This window comes from Arvicanthis niloticus, chromosome 14 (assembly GCF_011762505.2).
Source record: "Arvicanthis niloticus isolate mArvNil1 chromosome 14, mArvNil1.pat.X, whole genome shotgun sequence".
Taxonomy (NCBI): domain Eukaryota; kingdom Metazoa; phylum Chordata; class Mammalia; order Rodentia; family Muridae; genus Arvicanthis; species Arvicanthis niloticus.
In genome coordinates this window covers 65,542,123-65,566,060 of record NC_047671.1, presented here as the reverse complement: position 1 = coordinate 65,566,060, position 23,938 = coordinate 65,542,123, and the positions used below count along the sequence as shown (strand labels likewise).

The window sequence follows — 23,938 nt, the reverse complement described above, 5'->3', positions numbered from 1 at the left end:
TCATCCCATATTGGATGTATGAATCTGTTGTTTATTTTATTTTATTTTATACTTTATGTGAAGACATCACCAGAGTTTCAGAAGAAACTTCGCACTTAACTTCAGAAAAATATTGTACTGTTAAAAACTACAAAGGCTTTTGAATTTAGACTGAATGCATTTCACATTATGAAGTACTTTTATGTGCCTATAGGGACAAAAGGCAAAAGGTTGTGGCTTAAAACTGAGACACTGGGAGCTGCAGAGACAACTTTGTGGTTAGGAGCACTAGTTCTTCTAGAGGACTTGGGTTCAAATCCCAGCATCCACGTGAAAACCCAGAAGCATCTATAACTCTAGTCCCAAGGAATCAGACAGCTCCATCTAACCTTGGAGGGGACTGCATGCACCCATGTGTTCATAGACAAAGTTACAGGCAAGCAAAAGATAAAATAAAATTTTAAATATTTTAAAGTGATATATTTGGGTATCAAGTTGACAAGGGACATATATGTGGTGATCAATAGTGACAGTCTCAACGTGACAGAATCTAGACTGATCTAGGAGACAAACCTCTGGTCTGACTAGATTATCCCTTGTGAGCATGGCTGGCACTGTCCCTCAGGCTAGGGTCGCAGAGGAGGAAGGGGCTGAGCAGCAGCACTCAGTCTCCGCCTAACTGCAGATGGTAAGACCATCCATATCCTAGTACTGCTTTTCCCCATGATGAGCTGTACCCTAAACTACCAGTCAAAACAACCCTTCTTCCCACGTTGATTTTGTCACAACAGACCAGCAACAAGAACAGTGCTAAGATAAAATGCTTTAGGTTTGGGGTATAGGTCGCTCATAAAGGCTTGACCCCTGAATATCAAAAGGAAAAAAGGAAAAGTTTATAACTAAAAGATATTTAAATTACTACAGCAAAAAAAGTTAAAGTGTGGTGGTACACATTTATTATCCCACTTTGTAGGTGAAGGCAAGAGGACCAGGACTTCAAGGCCAGCCTGACCTATACAAGACTTTATCACAAAGAGAAGAATGAGAAAGAGGGAAAACTGAGGGAAAAGGAGGTGGGAAAAGGGAGGAAACAGAGAAAGTAAACAAATTAAAGAAGCTGCCTTTCAAAGGCATTTCTTAGGATTATCTGTCAAACTTCTCTAATTCATGTAGAAAACTATTCAAGATCTGTAGAATTATTATTTAAATAAATTTAATCCATTTAATTCATTATTATCCTATAAATAAATTTAATCAACTTAATTCATTATTATCCTATAAATAAATTTAATCAATTTAATTCATTATTATCCTATAAATAAATTTAATCAATTTAAACATACTTCCAAAACTGTAAAGTTAATGTTTAAGTGGAATTTTCCTAAAACATGTCTAAAATGATACAATAAAATACTATTTAAAATTATTAGAGAACTACCATTAAACAAACAGAAAGGAATGATTAGCTCTTTGAAATAGATGGTCAGTAGATGGTCTGTACAAATCCTTGAATAAATGTTAGGGGGCTCACTGCCATGGAATGTAGGGCTTTATACATACTAGACAAGCACTCTATAACTGAGCCACATCCCCAGCCCTGGGCTTTTTTGTTTTTGGCTTTACTCTTTTAATTATTTTTATTGAAAATACATTTATTTCATACAATATATTCTGATTATGGTTCCCCTCCTCCTACTCCTCCCAGTTTCTCCCCTACCATCAAGATCTATACCCTGTCTCTAGTTAGAAAACAAATAGGCAGCTAAAGAATAATAATAAGCTATAATAAGATAATCAAAACCAAATCTAACAAAAAAAAAAAGAAAACCAAAATAAACAACAACAGGAAACCAAACAGAGACAAACATACAAAATAAATAAAAGAACAGATACACAAGCATTCTTAGACACAGGAATCCCATAAAAATTTTTCAAGAAATTGGAAGCCATCATATATGTGCAAAGGACCTGCTAAGTTTTTTAAGAGGTTAAAAAAAAAAAAAGAAAAAAAAGCCCTGACTTATCAGTATGAGACAAAGAAGCTCCAGGGATGCTGTAGAATGCTGTATTGACAGCACCAGCATCCTTTTCAAGAGGACAGAATCAGTTAACTATGCTTTATCATATATTCAGTGCATTTAATTCTTTTTAGATTTTAAAAACATACAAAGCACCTTAGGTGGCTCTCTATCATCTGATGTATATGCACATGAAGTCTAAACTCTATTTTCAAGGTCCTTTAAAAAAAAAAGTGCTCAAATTTCTTCTAGCAACCTTCATTTCAGTATATTTTTAAACTGTTTTTCTATTGAGACCTAAAGATAAGTCTACTGAAAATACTACTAAGCCAAGTTTGATCTCAGAACTCAGGGCAAATCAAATAAATTTGCAGGCCACAAATAAAATCTAGTGTTGTTTGTTTGCATTCCTTCCTCTAAATAAAGAAAATTTTACTTGGGGGCAAGAGAGATGGCTCAGTAAAACCTCCAGTTGTCCTTCCAGGGACCATTTGATTCCCAACACTTGCAAGGTGGCTAGCAACTGTGTTTATCTCCAGCTCCAGGGGATCAAAACCCTCTTCTGACTCCACCAGCAACAAATGGTGTACAGACAGCAAGCAAAAACACTCATACTCATAAAATAAAAATAAATAAATCTTTTTTAAAAAATTTAACTTGTTGCCGGGCAGTGGTGTAATCCCAGCACTTGGGAGGCAGAGGCAGGCGGATTTCTGAGTTCCAGGCCAGCCTGGTCTACAGAGTGAGTTCCAGGACAGACAGCCAGGACTACACAGAGAAACCCTGTCTCAGAAAAAAAAAAAAAAAAAAAAAAAAAAAAAAAAAAAAAAAACCTTGTTTTACTACTTGGATCCTGAAATTGTACTATCTAAAGTGGTATTCTCACCACTTACTGCCTAAGGTTAAACAAAACAAAACAAGCTTTGAAGAATCTCTCGCTCCTTTCTCTCACCTCTCCCTCTCACCTCTCCCTCTCCCTCTCCCTCTCCCTCTCCCTCTCCCTCTCCCTCTCCCTCTCTCTCTCTCTCTCACACACACACACACACACACACACACACACACAAACACACAAAGAAAAAGTCCAAAGTTTTACTTATCAACACCATCAACAAGGCAGTGGGGTGTTTAACCAACTTTTAAAATATATTTTCCACTTAACTCTGAGAATTTCATACATATACACGATATATTTAATTGTGTTCACACCCTTGACCTCTATTGACTCCTCCCAACCCCTCACAACTTCATGTTCTACTAATTTTTTAAAGATTTATTTATTTAATGTATATGAGTACACCATTGCTCTCTTGAGAAACACCAGAAGAGGGCATCAGATCCCATTACAGATGGTTGTGAGCAACCATGTGGCTGCTGGGAACTGAACTCAGGACCTCTGGAAGAGCATTTGGTGCTCTTAACCACTGAGCCATCTCTCCAGCCCTCTACCAATTTTTTTATGCTGCCACTGTAGCCTGTATCTTAATCACCTTTGAACTTTCTTTCTTCTTTTTTGAGTGATTCCCTATGTAATTCAAGCTGGTATCAAGCAAGAAATTCTCCTGATTCAGCCTCTAAAACAATAGGATTACAGACATGTACTATGCCAGCTTAAACTTTTTAAAATATATACCAACTCAGTATGAAACCTTATAAACTACAAACTCAATGATCTGCCAAAATGGCCTTCTCGAGAATTCAAATTTACCACTAGATGAAATCAAAAAGCCCCTTCCTAAAATTCAAGCTTCTCTCCCAGGATCTCCTCTGCATTCTGTACCCCAGAAGACAGCTTTCCTGACATTCCCCCTTAACCACTGAAGTACAATTTACACCTTCTGACCTAACCACTTGATGCAGTCTTAACTACAACCACTGAAAACGGGGCATGCCACTATAAAGTTATCTTGATTGTGATGGTTACTCCATCTTGACTATAAAAGAAACTGTCTCCTTAAAGGAATCCTGAACTGTATAAAATGGGAAAGATAGCTCTAGTTTGCAGTCATCTGTTTCCTAAATGTTGATGCAATATGACCAGATGCTTCAGACTCCTGCTCTCTTCACTTCTCTGTCATAATGGACTATACTTTCAAGTGAGCTAAAATAAACCCCTTCTCTCTTAAGCTGTTTTTGTCAGAGTATTTTATCAAGGAACGAGAAAAGAAACTAAGACACCAATCTACCCTCATTCCTTCCCAGAGTCCTGAATAAGCAGTGATTGCTTTTCCTATCAACCACCTCACTGTACTCCTTCCTAGTTTTTCCCATGCTGCAGAGGGAAATACAAGTAGCCAGATAGTTCCCTCATCACTGCATTGTCTAAGGAAGGGAACTGTCACACCACAGAAGGCTGAGTCTCTAAAAATGCACCTACTCACAAGAAAGGTTATTTAAATGTTTACAGAATTTCAAAAACTTTGCAACAAAAAAAGAATGCAAAACCTCCCATGACAGCTTTTTGGGAGCTATCCCATTACTGGATACCTAGTAAAACAAATCTGCCAAAACTTTAGAAATGTATGAGTTAAATAGGTTAGATTACTAGAACTAATCCCACCAATGGGGAGTCCCACCAAGTGAAAAAAAAAAATAGTGCAAGAGGTACCAAGTTCAATTTTCAGCGTCAAAAGAAAGAAGAAAACATTTTCATTTGCTGGCTTTTTCTTTATATATTTTATTATGCCTACCAAAAACTGTAACTTCATGAGCTCTGAAGTGGTAATACATGCTTGTAATCCTAATGCTTAAAACGTAAGTCAGGAAGATCAAGAGTTCAAGGCCAACCTGGGTTACATGAGACCTCGCTTTCCAGTATAAATAAGTAATTTTAAGCACTTCCAGGAGATTAGATGATGATTCAGATAACAATATCTTAAGTCACACAGTTTTTAAATCTCTCCTAGATAATAAAACTGCAGATAAGCTATTATTTCTGTACTTCAATGTCCTCAGTTTTAAAAGAAAAGTAACAGCTAAATAGTGGTGCACTCTTGTAATCACACATAGCAAGCTGAGGTAAAAGAATTACCGTGGGCTGGAGGTCAGCCTGGGCTACATACTGAGTTTACACCCAGCTTGAGCAACATAACCAACCCTGCTCCAAAATAACAACAATAATAAATGGCATAACAATGAAAGACTCCCTGACTTAAAAGAAAAGCTACATGAAACAAGCCTAAAGTATTAGAATTATCTCTTTTTCTCAACACAACAAGAAAGAGCACAAAGTCAAACTGACATCATTTTAAGAATTTAAGATGTAGAGGGGCCAGGAATGTAGCTCCATGAGTTAGCCCTTGCTTAGCATGTGTAGGACCCTGAATTCGACCCTCAGTATGGAGAACAGGGGAACGTTTAAGACTATAAACTAAAACAAGGCATAGTGTTACACACCTGCAGCTCCAGCACTCAGGAGGCTGAGGTAAGAGGATTTCAACATTGAAGCTACATTGGGCTACAAAGAAACAGAAGTCAATCTGAGCTAATACTCAGATCTATAAACTCCACTCCCAAAAGAATAATTACAAATGCATTTGCTGTTCATGTCAACTCTAGAGCAATGGTCTCCACCCCTTTGGGGAATCACTTATCAGACATCATTCGTATCATATATTCACATTATGATCCATAACAGTAGCCTAATTACAGTTTTAAAGTAGCAATGAATAATCTCATGGCTGGGGTCACCACAACATAAAGGGCTGTATTAAAGCTTCAGAGCAATCAGAAGGTTGAGAACCACTGCTCTAAAGCATGGGAAGAGTGTAACAATGAAGAAACTATAGGCTGAAGAGTTGATGAGAATCCAAGAATTCTCAACGTTTAGATTAGCCAGGTGTGGTGCTACACTATTTTGGTGGTCTGTGTTCTCAGTCCATCCCCCTCTACCCACAGGCAGATGTATCATCTGAGTTCAAGGCCACCCTGGTCTATTGAGTAGACCAGGACTACATAGACCTTGTCTCAAAAAAGGTCTTTTTGCTTAGTTTTATATGTATACCTACATGTATGTAAGTACATCTGTGAACAGTGCTGTGTCAGACAACAGTGCCGGATCCCCTAGGACTGGAGTCACTGACACTTATAAGCTGCCAAATGGATGCTGGGAATGGAACCACAGTCCTCTGCAGAGCAGCCTGGGCTTTTACCACTGCACCATCTCTCTGCCCTCAGTCCTGTTCTCCGGATAGTTCCGTCCACCCTAACTACAAAGATAACTTGCAAAGCTCCAAAAGCCTGCCTGAGGCATGTAAACAAGTGAATCAACAAAAAAAGCACTATAGTTTGTGAATAAACACCTTAACAAAATCAACACCACAGTCATTTGGTTAACAATAGTTTGTAAGAGAACTCTTCATCATTAACAGAACCTAAATTTTAAAGGAACTTCACCTCCTCTTTTTAGCTAGGTTTGGTTGGAAAGATAACAGTTAAAGCATACTTGAGTCTGTCAGTCAGTCTCTCAGTCAGTCAGTGTCTGTCTGTCTGTCTGTCTGTCTCTCTCTTTCTCTCTGTGTGTGTGTGGGGGGTGTCTTGGATTGCCCCCAAAGAGTTACAGGAAGTTCTGAGCCAACATGCCGGATGCTGGGAATCAAAATTTGGTCTTCATCAAGAGCTCTTAACCACTGGGCCATCTCTCTAGCCCGCTGAATAAAAATATAAGCATAATTTAGTTTTTTCCTTAATAAAAAACAATGTCAAAGACTGAAGAAGGAGCCAAGTATGATGGCTTATGCCAGTAATCTCAACACTCAAGAAACTGAGACAGGAGGATTGCCTGGGGTTTGAGTTCCAGACCAGCCTGGCCTAGAGTGAAACCCATCTTAAAAATTAACAAACATAAAGCTGGATAAAGCAAATAAATATTAAATATGAATACATTTCTTATGATTAACCATCAATATGAAAAAAGCAAACTGCACTGTCCTAGTCCTAAGGTAGATGTTTACGATAGCTTAAACATCTACATTGTTAACTACAATTTATCCTGTCCTTTAAAAAAAAAGAAAAAAAAACAAACTTTTTTTTTACTTTTTTCTCTTTAGATAGGTTCTTATGTACCCCTGGCTGGCCTCCATACAGAGACCAGGAAAGACTTAAACTTCTTGCCTCTCCCTCAGTGCTAGGATCACAGGTGTGCAAAGGTTATGTGGTACTGAGAATCCAATCGATGGCGGCTTCCAGCACGCTAGTTTATTACTCATGCTGACTTTTTGCTTGCTTGCTTGAGACTGGGCAAACTGCTGCCACAGCTATTAACTTGTTTGAATGGTCAAAAGGAAAAAAGTAAATAGCCAAACAGAAGTTCAGAAAGAGGTGACCCTCAAGGCTAGACGAATGTCATGAACGACATAACTTTGAAAGTCCAATTTAATACAGGATCGAGGGGGATGGGGGGGGGCATGACAGATCTTCATTTTACACTCCGTTCGGAGGCTGCATCTTGCTATTTTGTCTAGTAAGTGCCAAATCCTGTTCGGTGACTGCTAACAGCACTCTGGACCCCCTTGTGTCGGGGCTCAAGTTTATCTTCACGACTTAATGACCCGGTCCGTCCAAGGAAGAAAGCGCCTAGAAAACCGGGCGGTCAGGAGCGCGCTGTCTTGACAGACGCTCGCCGCCCCTCGTCCGGCCGCAGCCCCGGGCCGCCGCCCCTCTGTCCTCCACTTGCTCCCAACTTCCTTCTCTCGGCCACAGCTTGGTTTCAGCCTGGTGAACGAGGAAGGACACCACGTACCTTCAGAAGTGAGGCGAGAAAAGGGCTTGAGGAGCTCGGCGAAGCTGAGGTGGTTGAGGCGGGTGAGCCGCTCGGCTTCGTCGCTGCACAGCGCGGCGACGCAGGGAACGAAGGAGTCGGGGATGAGCTCCTGCACCGACTGCACGCACTGGGCCATGACCGCGGCCGGGCGCCCGGCCTCCGCCCCGCCTCAGAGCCGAGCTTGCCGCAGCCGCAGCCGCCGCAGCCGCCTGCCCGGCCGGGCGCGGCCCCACTCCGGAGCCTGCAGCCCACTGCGCGTAGCCGCCGCTGCTTCGGCTTTCGGGGCCCGAGCCCGTCCCTGCCTCCGCTCAGCGCTCCCCGAGGCTTTGCATCCCACCCTGGCAGGTGGGGACACCGACCACCGCCGCTCAATCCTCCCTACGGCAAAGCCTTGGTCACTGTCCGACAGGAGCCGCCATGTTGGGCCGAACCCTGACCCGCCGGCAGTACTACTCCCGGCAGGCCCTGCGAGCACGCCTCACGTGACTGTGTCAAAGAGGCGGTAGGGGCGGGGCCGGTGATGACTGGGAAACGGGGAACGACGGAAGCCGGTTGGTAGATTGGAACCGGAAATGCTGTGCCGAGTGGGTTCCCTGAACTGGGCGGGGGTCCGGTCGTGAGAAGGGTGGGCGTGGCCGAGAGGGGCAGGCGCTACTTTTGGCTGTGTTTTCTGCCAGGTGCCAAGCAACTCTGTCAAGCTGTTGGCAAGCCATTCAGTCAAACCTGACCTTCTGGGCCTCCCAATGATCGCACCTGCCTGCAGTAAGCAACTAATGTAACTTCGCGCTACTTTCTGACCTTTCGTTCAGCCTTCCTCTTGCTGGACCGCAAATGCTTGATGGAGAAGGGGTGTGAACGGCGAGTGCCTAGGGCTTCCCTCTGCAGGTGCCCAGAACTGTGTATCCTTTGAGCATCATCATGCTTTTAGAAGCGGACTGCCACGGATGTGCTCAACCACCCAGCAGGAAAGTGTGCTATTGAGGTTGCTTTAGTTTATAAAGGGAAACTCTATTTTTCTGGATCTCTGGGAAAGGATGTCCTCAAATGTCATCAGGCTTTTTTTTTAGTTCTAGCTGTCTGGATTTTTTGGAACTCCTGCTTCAGCCTCCCAGGTGCTGGGATTACAGGTTTGTACCACCACCCCCAGCTCTGCCTTTTCTTTTCTTTTTTCTTTTTTTTTAAAAGAGTATTTACTTCCTGGAGGTGAAGCCAGTATTTGCATGGTGTGTGACTGGCCATTATTGCATATTTCAGACTTGTCAGTCCCCATAATCACATGACCTACACCTACATCGCTAAAAGGGAATTACCAGAGGCTTGCCACAGACAGAATGGAGAACAGAGAGTTTTACCAAACTAGAAACTAGGTCCTAGAGCTGACCTTTAGCTGAGGGATGTAGATCTCTGTGAGTATAAGATCACTCTGGTCTATGGATCAAGTTACAAGCTAGTCAGGACTGTATACAGTAAGACCCTGTGTGAAGAAAATAAAGGTGGAGAAGAGTACTTCATTCCTATCCTCCTCAGTTCTTCGCAAAGTACTATTAAACTGTAGAAATCCTTTCTGAAAGATGACATTGCAGTAGGTGCCTTAACAGACTTAAAAATACAGTCTATTTCCTTAGCTAGCCTCATACTCAGAGATCTGTTTGCCTCCTGAGTTCTGGGACTAAAGGTTAGTGTCATCATGCCCAATCGCAGCAAACTTTATAATCAAGAGTTTTGCAACACCAAAACAAAAATTAATGAGGATGGAGAGATGGCCCAGTAGTTAAAAGCAATTACTGCTTTTTCAGAGGAACTGAATTCACTTTCCAGCACCCACATCCGGTAACCCACAAATGCCAGTAACTCCAGTTCCAGGGGATTCAACACCCTCTTCTGACTTTTAAGGGCACCTGTACTTAGGTACACACACCCACACAGATACATACACACACATACATATAAATAAATCTTTTTTTAAGTAAAAATCAAGCACGGTGCACATGCCAGTAATTCCAACCACGTAATCCCAGGTGGGAACTGCCAGATGTGGTGGTACAAACATTTAGTCCCAGCACTCAGGAGGCAGATTCCAGCAAATCTATGTGAATTCAAGGCCTGCCTTGTCTACAAATCAAGTTCCACAACAGTCAAAAAGAAAAAAAGATTCCAGACTGAAACAAGATTGTCAGCCTGAGATGTAAAAGCAACATTATTTGCCTGATATAATTCATTTACCTCAGTCTGCTAACCTACGCCTAGTCCTGGAATCTTCTACATTCTCTATAATCTCATCTAGGCCCAGACTGTCTTCAGCTTCTGAGACTTGCTGCTGAATAAGCTCGTCCTTGCTAGCTCTTTCTGAGCTGTGGCTGGCTGGGCAACTTGGCTTTGCTAGCTCAAAACTCCTCTCCACACTAACTGACTGGACCTAACTTCTCACTCAGCCTCTGACTGAATTGGGCATGTCTGTGTTCCAGCCAGAGGGATTAAAGGTGTGTGCTGAGGGCTGAGCCACACCACAACTAGAAACTGGGTTTTTTTTTTTCCAGTAATAACACACTCTTGGGTTTCACAGTATGATCAAATACCCTGCAACACTGCAATATACAATAAAATCCTATCTGGGAAAAAATGTAGGCTGGCAATAGTAGAACATGCTTGTCATCCTGTCACAGGAAAAGTGAAGGCAAATAGATGTTCAGTGACATCTTCAGTTATGTAGCAAATTTCAGGTTAGTCTAGAATACATGAGATTCTGTATTTAACAACATCAAAAAGTGTATGTAGGTAGTGAAACTACACCTATAATCCCAAAAGCTGGGAGACAGAAGCAGGAGCATCAGCACAAGTTCAAGGCCAGCCTGGAGCACTTGTTGGCTAACCCCTGTAATCCCAGCATTTGAGATTCTGAGCTTTCTACAAGGTCTAAGTTACATAAGATCCTGTCTTAATAAATAAATATAAAACATGTTGGGGATATAGCTTGGTGGTAGGGCACTAGTCTCTCATACCTGAAGTTATAAATTTGATTTCCAGTGATTGAAAGGGGGAGCAGAAGTCAAGGTTATACTAGCTTTAACAACATAGGTAAAGGAGAAATAGAGCTTGAGGGAAGGGGGGTGTGCTCCAAGCATAACCCCAGGCTTCATCAGCAGGTGAATGTTGATGAAGCTTCCCCTGGCTTCTCTGCTTCTGTCTTCACCGTTCTGGAACCACACTCCCACCCTCATCCCCACCCCCAGTGTAGGGCTGCCCACACACCCAGACCCCATACTCTCATTTCAACAAACTTAGTCCCAGCATCAGTCCGTTGATCCCAGGGAGTACTTCTGATCTGCTCCACTCATGCTGTATGCCTTTCCCTGAGCCGATCAAGTTCAAGGGAGGCTAGCTATCATTGGCCAGTCATGGCCATAACTCTGCTTCTAGGAAGATAGAACTTTGACTGTCAGACTAGAGATAGGAATGTTTACCAGCCAAATCTAAAAGTCACATATCACAAAGTAATCATCAGCTTCTCAATAACCACAGGGGCCTCTGCCATAGCTGTGAGTTTAAGAATGTCTCTACCCAACGATTATCCCTTTACTACTGAAGACAGACTCGTCTTTTACCTAGAGGCAGCCATACAGAAATCTTTATAGCCACACAGGGATCTCTGGATAAGGTTCCTACTCTATTTGTTTTTTTTTTTTTAATTTCTGAGACAGGCCCAGGCGGGCTTCCACTTTACTGTATAGTCAAGCATGACCTTGGACTTCAAATCCTCCTCCTCAGTGCTAGGATTCCTCCCTTTTATGTGGTGTTAGAGATTGAAATCAAGTGTTCATGCATGCTAGGCAAGCGTTCTAACAACCAAACCACATCCCAGACCCTAATATTTTTTTCAAATTTCATTATGTGTGTTTATTTGTGTTTGTTCAGGTGCCTGTATACACACATGCAGTGACACATATGTAGAGGTCAGAGGACACACTTTCTTTCCTTCTACATGTGGATGCAGGGACTAGGACTCGGGATGTCAGGCTTGGCAGCCACCATCTTCCCATGTATACATACATACATACATACATACATGCATATGTAGAAAGTGAATGAATTGGATGTAGTCTTCAAAGTCACTAGGTAGTAGAGATAGACCCTAAACTCTTGATCCTTCTGTCTCTACCTGCTGGGTTACAGGTAGATGATACTGGTTTAAAGTGAAGACATGGATGTGTTCAGTGGCAGAGTGCTCACTTAGCATCTACAAAGCCATGGGTTTAGTGTCCAGTACTGCAACATTAAAGAGCAAGCAACTGGTTCTTCTGTCACTGCTATGCCCACTACATTTTTTTTTTGCAATATAATAAAAACTGGTTTTGTTAAAAACAAAATCAAATCATAAAAGTGTTACTCAATAATTCCACATTCCACTGTACCCAGTAAGTTCTAGGCAATACCTGTCTGTATCTGTAATTCTTTAGGGGGTTTTCTAGGCCAGTATTAGCTCTTGAATAATAGACTCAGAGACCTGGTCTTTTTATTAACAAGCTGTAAGCTTAAGCTGAGCAGGTTCTGAGCTGTTCTAACCCCCTAAGCTATTTACCTCCCAGCCACAGGCCCCAATTTGCTTATAGTTGCCTCTGCCTGGTTTGCTCTGCTCCATGTGTGTTCTCATGGAGAACCTGCTCCTTGTGACTGATCCCAGGCCTTCTGCTTCATGGCCATTTCTGCTCTTCCTTCCTCATGGCCTCCCTCTTCCTCCTCCTCCTTTTCTTCCTCTTCTTCATCTTCTTCCTCCTTCTCCTTTCCCCTCCCCCCTGCCTCTCTCTGGTCTCCCAGGGACTCACCCAACCCCATTGGAATTAGAAGTCCCACACTATCCTCTTCTGCCCAGCTATTTGGGTGATTAGCTGTTTATTGACCAGTCAGAAGGTGGTGTAGAAGAATGTTTATAAAACACTGAGACAGATGATGCTTCATAAAAATAACAATACCTAAGTCCATCAATACTCAGCTCTTTGCCCCTGGTCTAGAAATCAGCATTTGAATAGTACAAAGACAACCCTTACACGTGCACGGACAGATTATCCCTTCACCTGTGTCTGGAGGAGGCTGGAAATGTTAAGGTGCAGGGACCTGTTACTAAGCCAAAAGAATCAATGAGTGAAGAGAATGCATATGAGTCAATAGCTGATGTCTCCACATTGCGGGAACGAGGCTCTGTGCAGGCTGTGTTTGCAGGTCTAGCTTAAGCTCTTCTGTTTCTATGCCTCCCCTAGCTAGACACTGGCTGTTCTTACATTACTTGTATTTTGAATAGTTCATCATGTCCTTAGTTTGGTCATATCCTTCCCTCAAGGCCAAGAGGACCAGGTTAGTCATAAATAAGTAAACACTTAGCCAGGCAGAGGTGGTGCACGCCTTTAATCCCAGCACTTGGGAGGCTGAGGCAGGTGGATTTCTGAGTTCGAGGCCAGCCTGGTCTATAGAGTGAGTTCCAGGACAGCCGGGGCTACACAGAGAAACCCTGTCTCGAAAAACCAAAAAAAAAAAGAGTAAACACTTGTTGAAAAGCTCAACAATAAGATTCCTTCTCAGAACATTAGACAAGTCCATTGCCATTGGATTTCCCAGAGTGTAATACAAGTGATATCTTTCTGAGATGTGAATAAATGTCCGCAGATTGCTAATAACTGACTGTCTTAGTTAGGGTTTCTATTGAACTGAAGAGACACCATGACCACAGCGACTCTTAAAACGGAAAACATTTAACTGGGGGCTGGCTTACTGTTCAGAGGTTTAGTTCATTGCCATCAGAACACGAACATGGTAGCATACAGGTAGACATGGTACTGGAAAAGTAGCTGAGAGTTATGCATCCTGATCCAAAGGCAGCAGGAATCTGGCTTGAGCATTTGAAACCACAGATCAGGCCCCAGTGACAAACTGCTGCCCACAAGGCCATACCTCCTTAGTGTCACTCCCTATGGGCCTACAGGAGCCATTTTTATTCAAACCACCACAAGGACTAAAGAAACCATTCCACCAGCTTGCTGAACCAACACGTTTATTGGGATTACTCACATGAACATACTTAGGCCTGCTTAGAGGAGCACAGATGACACTTGCATCACCAAAATACCTGTACCTGCATGGATGGTGACTCAAAAGCTGCATCCCTGAGGCTCCCTCTACCACCTTCAGTCACCAATTTTCCGATATAGGAAGTGATCATAGGACAATTAACTTTCCTGGACAGTCAACATAAAGCTAGAAACAGGATTAGCTCTGCTTCATCCCAGAGCGTTCACCATGAGCACATTGCTTTCCCACCAAGTTTCCTTGTTCTGAATGTACTTACAGACATTTTAGCTTGCACTCACATATCGTGCATGTACCAGCCAGGTTGACGTCAGTTTGACACAAGGTAAAATTGTCAGAGAGGAGGGAGCCTCAGTTGAGAAAATGCCTCCATAAAATTTGGCTATAAGGATTTTTCTTAATTAGGGATCAATGGGAGATGGTCCAGCCCATTATAGGTGGTTCTATGCCTGGGCTGATGGTCCTGGGTTCTATAAAGCAGACTGAACAAGCCGTGGAGAGCAAGACAGCAAGCTGCACTGCTCCGTGACCTCTGCATCAGCTCCTGCCTACAAGTCCCTTCCCTCATTGCCTTTCATAAGGAACTGTTATGTAGAACAGTAAGCAAATAAATCCTTCCCTCCCCAGGGTGCTTTTGGTCATGGTGTTTCATTGCAGCAATGGTAACCCTAACTAAGGCAGTGTTACAGCAAGATGTTTGTCACTTTATGGGATATTCGCCTTTCCTTAGTCACACATTATTTGTGCTTAGAAAGTTGGGGCTAGGGACTAGAGCAGTGGTTCTCAACCTTCCGAATGCTGCGACAGTTTAATACAGTTCCTCATGGTTTAGTGACCCCCAGCCACAAAATTGTTCTCATTGCCATTTCATAACTTTAATTCTGCTACTGTTATGAATTGTAATGTAAATATCTGATATTTAAGATATATACTATGCAACCCCTGTGAAAGGGTTGTTGGTCACCCAGACATCATGATCTACAAGTTGAAAACCACTAGGCTAGAATGATGGCTTAGTAGTTAAGAACACAGCTGTAGGACTGGAAGGATGGCTCAGTGGTTAAGAGCACTGACTGCTATTCCAGAGGACCCAGATTTAATTCCTAACACCCATATGGCAGCTTACAACAAGTGGTTGTCACTCCAGTATCAGAAGACCTGATGCCCTCTTCTAGCCTCTTCACCCTCCTCTGGCACCAGGCAGACTGATACATAAACATGCATGCAGGCAAAAAAAATCTATACACATAAGCCAGGCGGTGGTGGCACATGCCTTTAATCCCAGCACTTGGAAGGCAGAGGCAGGCGGATTTCTGAGTTCGAGGCCAGCCTGGTCTACAGAGTGAGATCCAGGACAGCCAGGGCTACACAGAGAAACTCTGTCTTGAAAAACCAAAAAAAAAAAAAAATAAATAAAATAAAAATCTATACACATAATTTTTGTTAAATAGAAAATTACTGCTCTTCCAGAGGACCTAAGTTTCCTTCCTGTATCCATGTATGAGAGATCACCACATATAACTCCAGCTCCTAGGAATCCATCAGCCTCTTCTGGACTCTATGGAGTAAACATAAGAATCAACCCAAAAATATGTTTAAAGATTTTATTTTATGGTATGAGTGTCTCTGGTCTCTGCAAGAGCAAGTTCTCTTAGCTCCCGAGTCATCTCTCCAGCTCCCAAACAATATTTTTAAAAAGAAGGTTGGGACTAAGGGCTAGTGAGGACACTTGTTGCTAAATCTGATGACCAAATTTGGTCCCAAGACCCACCTAGCAGAAGACAGGAACTGTTCTAACGAAGTTGTGCTTTAACCTCTACATGTGCACTGTAGCACACACATGCCTGTGCTTACACTCACACATCATATACATACATTTTAAGTTAGGCTAGATGTTTTTGTATTAATTTAAAAGTGAAGACCCAAGTCTACTCTTCAGCCCACTGTAATTACTTCCACTTGTTTTGGATTTGAACAGCAAATCCCTATAGCAAATTTGCCCTTGCTCCCACTTTTTCTAACAGCAGATGGTGCTGTTGAGCATTGTAATTGTAAAAACTTTTAATTCTCAAATATTTACCTTTATATCAAAGCATTGGAAGTTGGGGACCATGAAAATACTTATAAACTAAAATTTATTTGGAATGCAGAGATGACTCCGCTGTTAAGAGCACTGACTGGCCGGTTGTGGTGGCACTCACCTGTAGGATTTGCTGAAGGAGGCAGCGGCAGGAGGATCATGAATTTGAGGCCAGCCTGGGCTACACATTTGCCAGGCAGTGGTGGCCCATGTCTTTAATCCTAGCACTTGGTAGCCAGAAGCAGAGGCAGGTGGATTTCTGAGTTTGAGGCCAGCCTGGTTTTCCAGTGGATCCAGGTTCAGTTTCTAACACCCACACAGTGACTCAGAATCATTTATAGCTCCAGTTCCAAGGGATTCATTGCCTTCTGTGGGCACTGCACATCATACATGGTACAGACATACATGCAGGGAAATTGCCTCTATTTGAAGCTCAAATATTTTATAATATCCTACTTGAAAACATTGAAATAGAAGGATGGTATAAATATATAATCTGTGGAATCTGAATGTAGCTCAGTGGTAAAGCATTTACCTAAGATATAAAGGCTCCAGGATTAATCACTAACACCACACACACACACACACACACACACACACACACACACGGGAGGGAATGGAGAATTAGTTAATATTAGGGCAGGGACATGTAGCTCAATAGTAGTACATGTAGTGGTATGTACAAGGCTCTGGGTTCAATCCAGTACCCAATACATACATATACACCTAATACGTGTGTGTGTGTGTGTGTGTGTGTGTGTGTGTGACTGTGTCTGTGTAATGCTCACATACACACATATAATAAACCAGTACCCTACATGTGGGTTCATGGGTTTGTGTTCTTTAGCAATTCTAGAGATCAGACAACTTCATTATTACTAGATCAAGCCCTCTACTACTGAGCTAACCTCAACTCTGATCCACATCTTTTTGTCCTTGAAGTTCTGATCCTTTGGCCTCCACTTCCAAAGTGTTAAGATTTCATAGAACAGCTGCAGAGATGTGGTTTCAGGTTCTGCTTCTCTTTCCTGGGGCATCCAGGTGCTGCCAGTATGCCAGTTGAGAGAAGACAGGGCAAAGTCCAAAATGGGTGGGGTAGGAAATCTGCTTCTTGCCTCTGAAGTCTTAGACAATGCTGCTTGCCAGGCCAGAAGGGGGAAGCAGAGTTCAGGACAAATTTTGTGGTTCCAGGAGACAGAAGGCCTTCTCCAAGAATCTTAGTGTTGTAGCTCTTTTAGGTGGAGGCCTTCTCCAACGATCTTTAATGAAGCAACTCTCTGAGACTAGGTTAGCTTGTTTATTCAATGCATGTACTTTATTCGGGGTGAACCAAGGGTTATATAGTTTTGGGGTGAGAATATTCAGGATAGTGAGAAGTCTAGGCTGATCCCATGACAGACTTCAAGTTGGAAGTTAAGGAAACTAGGCCTAAATCTATTTCCAAGAACTGGGCAATTCCAGTCAAGTCCAAGCCTCAGAAGCTGCCCCACCACCTGGCCTGAGGCAAGGACAATGGGTCTGCAGCCATTTCCAGACTTCCTCATCTACTTCCTCAGCAACAGTTTCCAGACCTCCCCAGCAAGTTTCCAGCCTCACACCCCAGTAATGGAATGTCCTTAGAGATGGACCCAACAGATTAACATAGAGGTCACCTACCCTGGAATTCCCTAATGTGCTTTAAATCAGGCTTGCAAGCTAACTTAGTTCTCTCTATTCTGGTAATGGAAGGCCCAAGCATGCTGGACTTCTGCAGAATAAAACACTCTTTGTGTTTATATACTATTTGAGTTTGGGGTGTCATTTGGTGGATCATGAACCCTAACAATGGGAAAAAGTCATTGGCTGAAAGCTAAGGTACTAAGATGCCCCGTTAGCATGGAGAAGTATTCCAGGTACTGGGTAAGTGACTGACTACTTGTGACCACCTGGTTGGGAGTCACCTGGGTACATGCTTTGAGGCAGCCACGGAAATAGGGAGAGAGCTCATGTCAGTCTCAAGTTTTGCGATTTCCGGGGTTTGAATATGCTCCACTTTGCCAGTTCCAGCACTTCTTGTGGCACTGCCCATGCTCATCAATTCCTCAGTTCCCCTTGTGGTACAGACCACGTGCTCCACACAGAGATGGCTCAGCTGTTAAGAGCACTGTCTGGTTGTCCAGAGAACCCAGGTTCAGTTTCCAGCACCCACATGACTCCTCATCACATCTGTAACTCCAGTTCCAGAGATCCAAGGTCATCTTCTAGCCGCCATGAGGTGGTGCACAGACTGCATGCAGGCAAAATACCCATACAAGGAAAATAAATAGAACTTTATTTAAAATCCTATTTGTGGAACTTAAGTTATGGCTCAGCAGCTAAGTTAAAAGTGTTTGCTGCTCTTCCAGAGACCCTGAGTTTGATTCCCAGAACCTATGTCTGGTGGCTCCAACAGCAGCTTTAAGGGATCTGATGCCCTCTTCTGGACGATGCAGGTGTTTACTGGCCTAGAGGCCTTGGGAACAGGGAGAGTGGAGGCGACACATGAGGCAGACTCAACTCTCATGCAATAGCCAACTGTCTTAGTGTTTCATTGCTGTAAGGAGACACCTCTTATAAAGGAAAAACATTTCCTTGGAGCTGGCTTACAGTTCAGAGGTTTAGTCCATTATCATCATGGTGGGAAGCATGGCAGCATCCAGGGAGACGTGGCGCTGGAAGGAAGGCAAAAGTTCTACATCTTGATCTGAAGGCACGGAATCAACTGTGTGCCATACTGAGCAATGATTGAGCATAGGAGACTTCAAAGCCCACCCCCACAGTGACACACTTCCTCCAACAAGGCCACACCTCCTAATTGATGCCACTCCCCAAACACAGAAGTCTATGGAGGCCATACCTAGTCAAACCATGATACCAACTTTATTCAGAGAATCAGGCAGCTTAGACTCTAATGGTTAAGAAAAGTCACATGAGTAAAGTTCTCATAAGTTAAACCTGTATACAATCACAAGGACAAGCTGCACACTGCAAAAACATGTTTTTCTATAGAGACATATGTGATGGTTTGTATATGCTTGGCCCAGGGAGTGGCACTATTAGAAAGTGTGACCCTGTTGGAGTAGGTGTGTCACAGTGGTTGTAAGACCCTCACTCTTGCTGCCTGGAAGTCAGTCTTCCACTAGGAGCCTTCAGATGAAGATTTAGAGCTCTCAGCTCCTCCTGCACCATGCCTGCCTGGATGCTTCCATGTTCCTGCCTTGAACATGGAAGCATCCAGGACTATTGGCTTTTTGCCAGCAGGTCCAGGTGAGAGGAGAGCAATCCTGGTCCTGCCGGGTCTCTCGAGGGTGAATGGGACGGTAAGTGTTGATGGCCCAAAAGAAACACACTAGGCCAGGCATCTTGTTGAAGCAGGAACTCAACTTTTTTGCATCAGTCTCCTGCCTATATAAACTTGGAGCTTAGGGAAGGGGATTTTCGGTGGGGTGAGATGATGTAGAAGGCAGGGAAGGTGACAGAGGGTATGGGGACTGACAGGGCCAATGGCAAAGCTCTACATCAGCAACAGTGGGGCAGAGCAGGGCCAAACAAGTCTCGCTGAGTCACCCGGGTATGGAAGTGACTGAAACAGGTCTCAAAACTCAAAACTAAGCCAGGCTTAGGCTCTCCCACAAGGCCGCAGAAACCCAAGCCAGGATCAGGTTTGTCCACAAGGCCCAAACCAGGGCCGAAATGGGGCTCAACACTGGACTGAACCTCTGAATCTGTAAGCCATCCCTAATTAAATGTCTTTTGTGAGATTTGCCTTGGTCATGGTGTCTGTTCACAGCAGTAAAACCCTAGGATAGCATATAAGTTGATAACAATAGTCAGTTGTAATGAATACTCTGAAGTAAACTCAGTCCTGTCTGCTATGCCTTACACAAAAACATCCCTAGAACAATTTTGTGTTTTGAAGAAACTGAGGTCATAAGACTTGTTGTCTTGTTGTCTTGGAATTTTCTCATAAGCATTCAGAATTCTCCTCAAATGACTCCATTCTTAGACTATGTTCTGACAGGCAGGCATCTGTACACACATGGCATAACTCAGAAACAGATACAATTAATAAAATCATTTTTAAAATGTAAAACTATTTAAATTTTAAATAAATAAAAGTGAGATAAATAAAAACAAGTGAGATGGCTCAGCAAGGAAAGGCTTGGCTATTCAATCAAAATCCAGTGAGATATAGAAAGGTATTTCCAGAAACTTCAAATACATCAGGCATTGTTCCAAATCCTTACTTAAAGGAAGACCAGGGCTGGTTCACTAGTTAAGAATACTTGCTGTTCTTTCAGAGGTTGACAGTTCAGTTCCCAGAACCCACATTTGGTAGCTTACAACCACCTATAATTGCAACTCTAGAAAATCAAATGCCCTCATGTGCTCTATTAAAACAGAAACAAATGTGGTGTGCTCTCTCTCTCTCTCTCTCTGTCTCTCTGTCTCTGTCTGTCTCTGTCTGTCTGTCTGTCTCTCTCTTTCTCTCTCTCTCCCCCATCCCTCCCCTTTTCCCTCCCCCCACTCAAAAATTTAATTAAACAAACAAACAAACCTTAGAACAAAGCCAACCACCACCTGCCCAAATTGTGCTTCTCAGGTTGGGAATGGCTTTGTTGCTCTCCATGGTTCTGAACCAAGCTTACTCATCAAGACTCAAGCCTACTTACTTCCTGTGTAAATCCTATTCCCTGTGTAAACCTTTCTCCCATGCCGGCAAGCAAAGACAAAAACATCAATGAAAGAAAAATAGAAAAAAAAACAGAGAAGAGAGATCAGTACAATGACTAATTACTTACAGGTTCAGGTAGATAAAAAAGGAGAAATTCGCTTTCAGATTATTTTCAAATATGTTTAGCTATAATAGCTAACTAGCCTGGCCCAGTGGTGCACTTTTTTAATCCCAACACTTGGGAAGCAGAGGCAGACAGATCTCTGTGAGTTCAAAGCCATCCTGGTCTACAAGTGAGTTCCAGGACAGCCAGGGCTGTTACTTGTGGTGACACACACCTGTAATTCTAATGTTTAAGATGCAGATTAAGAGTTCAAGTTTGTCCGGGCTGTGGTGGCACATGCCTTTACTCCCAGCACTCAGGAGGCAGAGGTAGGCATATCTATGAGTTCGAGGCCAGCCTGGTCTATATGGTGAGTTCTAGGACAGCTAGGACTATTCAGACAAACCTAGTCTAAAAAAAAAAAAAAAAAAAAGGAGGAAGGAAGGAAGGAATGAAGGAAGGGAGGGAGGGGTCATCTTCAGCGACTTCAAGGACTAGTGGTTAACTCTGGGTTATCTATAATGAATCAGTGTTGAATTAATAGAAGAAATAAAGGTACTTCCCCTTGGAACCACTTAAGCAAGAGCAAGTCCAGACTTAAATTCTCTACTCCGTGCTCCTTTGTGTCTTCTGTCCACTGTCTGTCTGTTGCATGATCTAAATCTGTGCCTGCATCTGTATCTGTCTCTGGGTGTCTATCTCTCTGTGCCTGTCCACAACAGAGAGTTTTCTCTGTCTTTGTTGAACAGCATAGAGCATCACATAGGAGAAGGAATGGAATACAGAAATCTTTATTAACAGAAGTTTACAAGAAATTAAGTCACTGTTTCCAACTGATCCCAACTGACCCAGATAACAAACATCATTGTTTATCAACCAATCCATAAGTAGGTGCTTTCCACCTTTATGGTAGATACTAGGTTACTTTCAATTTCTGTATCTTCTTTCAGCAAATGACACACATGCATTATCTGGGTCAGGAATGGAAGACTACTTAACCTAATATTAAATCTATGCATTAGCTATAATTAGTCCAGGTTGTAAAAGCTGATTACATGAGAAATCCAAGGCACGTAATGTTGCTTGTTATAGTGTTCTCTTAAAGGCAAGTTAAACAGTTTGAGTGCTAGCAGCCTTTTGTCTTAAGTGACTTCAAGGTATATTATTCATTTGTATTTTTATATACATTGGTGTTTTTCCTGCATGCATGTATGTATGTCTGTGTGAGGGTGTCAGATCACCTAAAACAGAAGTCGTGAGCTGCCATGTGGGTGCTGGGAATTGAACCTGGTGTTGTAGTCAGATATCACAACGACTTTATTCCTGCTTCACCATCACCTCTTTCTAATTTTTTATTTTTAATTAAACCAAAACGGGGGAACATTAGCATTCTGTCTAAGCTCCACCTCACAGTTACCTGGCTGCTGCCACCTCTACCACCCTCTTAACTCTCCTCCCCATGCCCTTAATAAACTATATTCTACACTATACCGTCGTGTGGCTGGTCCCTCAGGGGAAGGGATGCCTTGGCATGGGCCCGCAGAGGTACCCATATCTCACCACACTCCCATAGAACGTATCCCCTCTCTCTTTATCTTTTTATAAACACAACATTGGTGCAGAGCCTCGGATTTAGAAACTCCGCAGGTTTGCATACTCCCTGCTACTAAATGGAGATAGATCTGTTTGGGGCCTACATGGAGCCTAAACTTCAGAGAACTGGTAAGCTCCCCCCCCCCCCCCCCCCCCCGTTCCCCCACTGGTCAGAGTAAAGTCTGCATGATCCCAGGGGAGAGTTCTTGAGCTCGGATCTACCCCTGTGCTGCCCTTGAGGATGGAGACATTTAGTCTTTTACTGACCCTCATTCTAGGACTTTTTCCCTTGGGTTAGATCTTCTCTCTCCCTTTGAGACAGTTTTTTTTTTTTTTTTTTTTTTTTTTTTTTTTTTTCCTCGAAGCTGAGAATCCCAGGCTGGGCCTCCATAAACTGCTCTCTGTATGCTCAGGGGCACCAGCCCAGAGCTTAGCCCCTAGCCCCCCATGTGTCTCACTCATGGATGCGTCTTAGCCGCCTTGTCCCTACTTACTGGGATGTCTTGGTCTAATTCACAATTAACAGAAAACAATATCTCTACATGGCCACTAAACTGGCACTTTCTCAACCAGCGACCCCGTAGCGCAGGCTTCCCCCCCCCCCCCCCCGCCCTCATTTGCTGGCTCCCACGCTGCAGCGCTGCAGCTGCTGGTTCCACAGGTTCACCCCCTGAAAAGCGGGTCTGGCCCGCCCCCTGCCAGGGGCTCTGCTTACTGCACGGCCCCCTCTCACATTTGCTCCTTAGCTCTGCTCCCGGTTTGCTGTGTGAAAAGGGGGTCTGGTCCTGCCCCTCGAGTCCTGTCAGGAACTCTGTTTGTGAGACTTACTTTCCCACATCCAACTACCAGCTGCCCCTACACTTGCCTGTTCTCTCTCGTGAGGGGCTCCTATACTCTGCCCGCCGACGCTGCCACTGGGCCCTGCCTGCCTGCTCAGCCGCAAATGGGGAAAAAGCAGCTTTGAGCCTGCCCGCCCTATCTGCGCCTGGCTCCAATTCCCCTTGACTCTGACACTGTAGCAGCAGCTCACCCCATCTGCCCTGTCACCACTTCCTTCTCTGACCACTATTGTAGTTGCTTTTGGATGTCCTGCTTAGCTGCCCACTACAGCCAAAAAACAACAAAACAAACAAACAAACAAACAAACAAAAAAACCAAAAAACAGTTTTTGCCTTGTCCTAGAAGCCGCCTTCCAGCGAACACGAGGGAACCCCTCCCTCTCTTCTTCTTCTTCTTCTTCTTCTTCTTCTTCTTCTTCTTCTTCTTCTTCTTCTTCTCTCTCTCTCTCTCTCTCTCTCTCTCTCTCTCTCTCTCTCTCTCTCTCTCTCCCCCCCCCACCAACCCCCCGGGACTTATAAAGTGAGGGCTAGCTAGCGGTGCTGCACCATAAGAACAGCATGCTGCATTGCTGGGATACGGAGTACGCTACTTCTGACACTTCTGCCCACCATGGACTCCAACAGCAGGAAGCACTGGCTGCTGGAAGGAAGTCCTGCCTCCACTCAGCCAAGGTAAACACACTCCTGCTGTTGTCTCAAAATGAAGGCAGCGACAGCAGTACACACACACACACTCATGCACACACACACACACACACACTCATGCACACACACCTGTCTCAGCAGACGGCCTGCTTTCT

General features: G+C 43.5%; 1 protein-coding gene and 1 long non-coding RNA gene across 3 annotated transcripts in view; one reads left to right on the top strand and one right to left on the bottom strand.

Annotated features, from left to right (window-relative positions):
* The window catches only part of Trappc8 (trafficking protein particle complex subunit 8), a 75,292-nt gene extending 67,112 nt beyond the window's left edge, over positions 1-8,180 (bottom strand). For both annotated transcript variants that reach the window (XM_034518079.2, XM_034518081.2), the window contains exon 1: positions 7,735-8,180. In XM_034518079.2, the coding sequence (XP_034373970.1) occupies positions 7,735-7,891 (157 nt within the window). In that variant the 5' untranslated portion in view covers positions 7,892-8,180. The remainder of the gene's footprint in view (positions 1-7,734) is intronic.
* Positions 8,181-8,331: 151 nt separating this feature from the next.
* On the top strand, positions 8,332-10,711 carry LOC143434366 (uncharacterized). Its single transcript, XR_013103827.1, has 2 exons — positions 8,332-8,654; positions 9,397-10,711. It is a non-coding gene; the product is annotated as an uncharacterized LOC143434366 (long non-coding RNA).
* Positions 10,712-23,938: the final 13,227 nt, after the last annotated feature.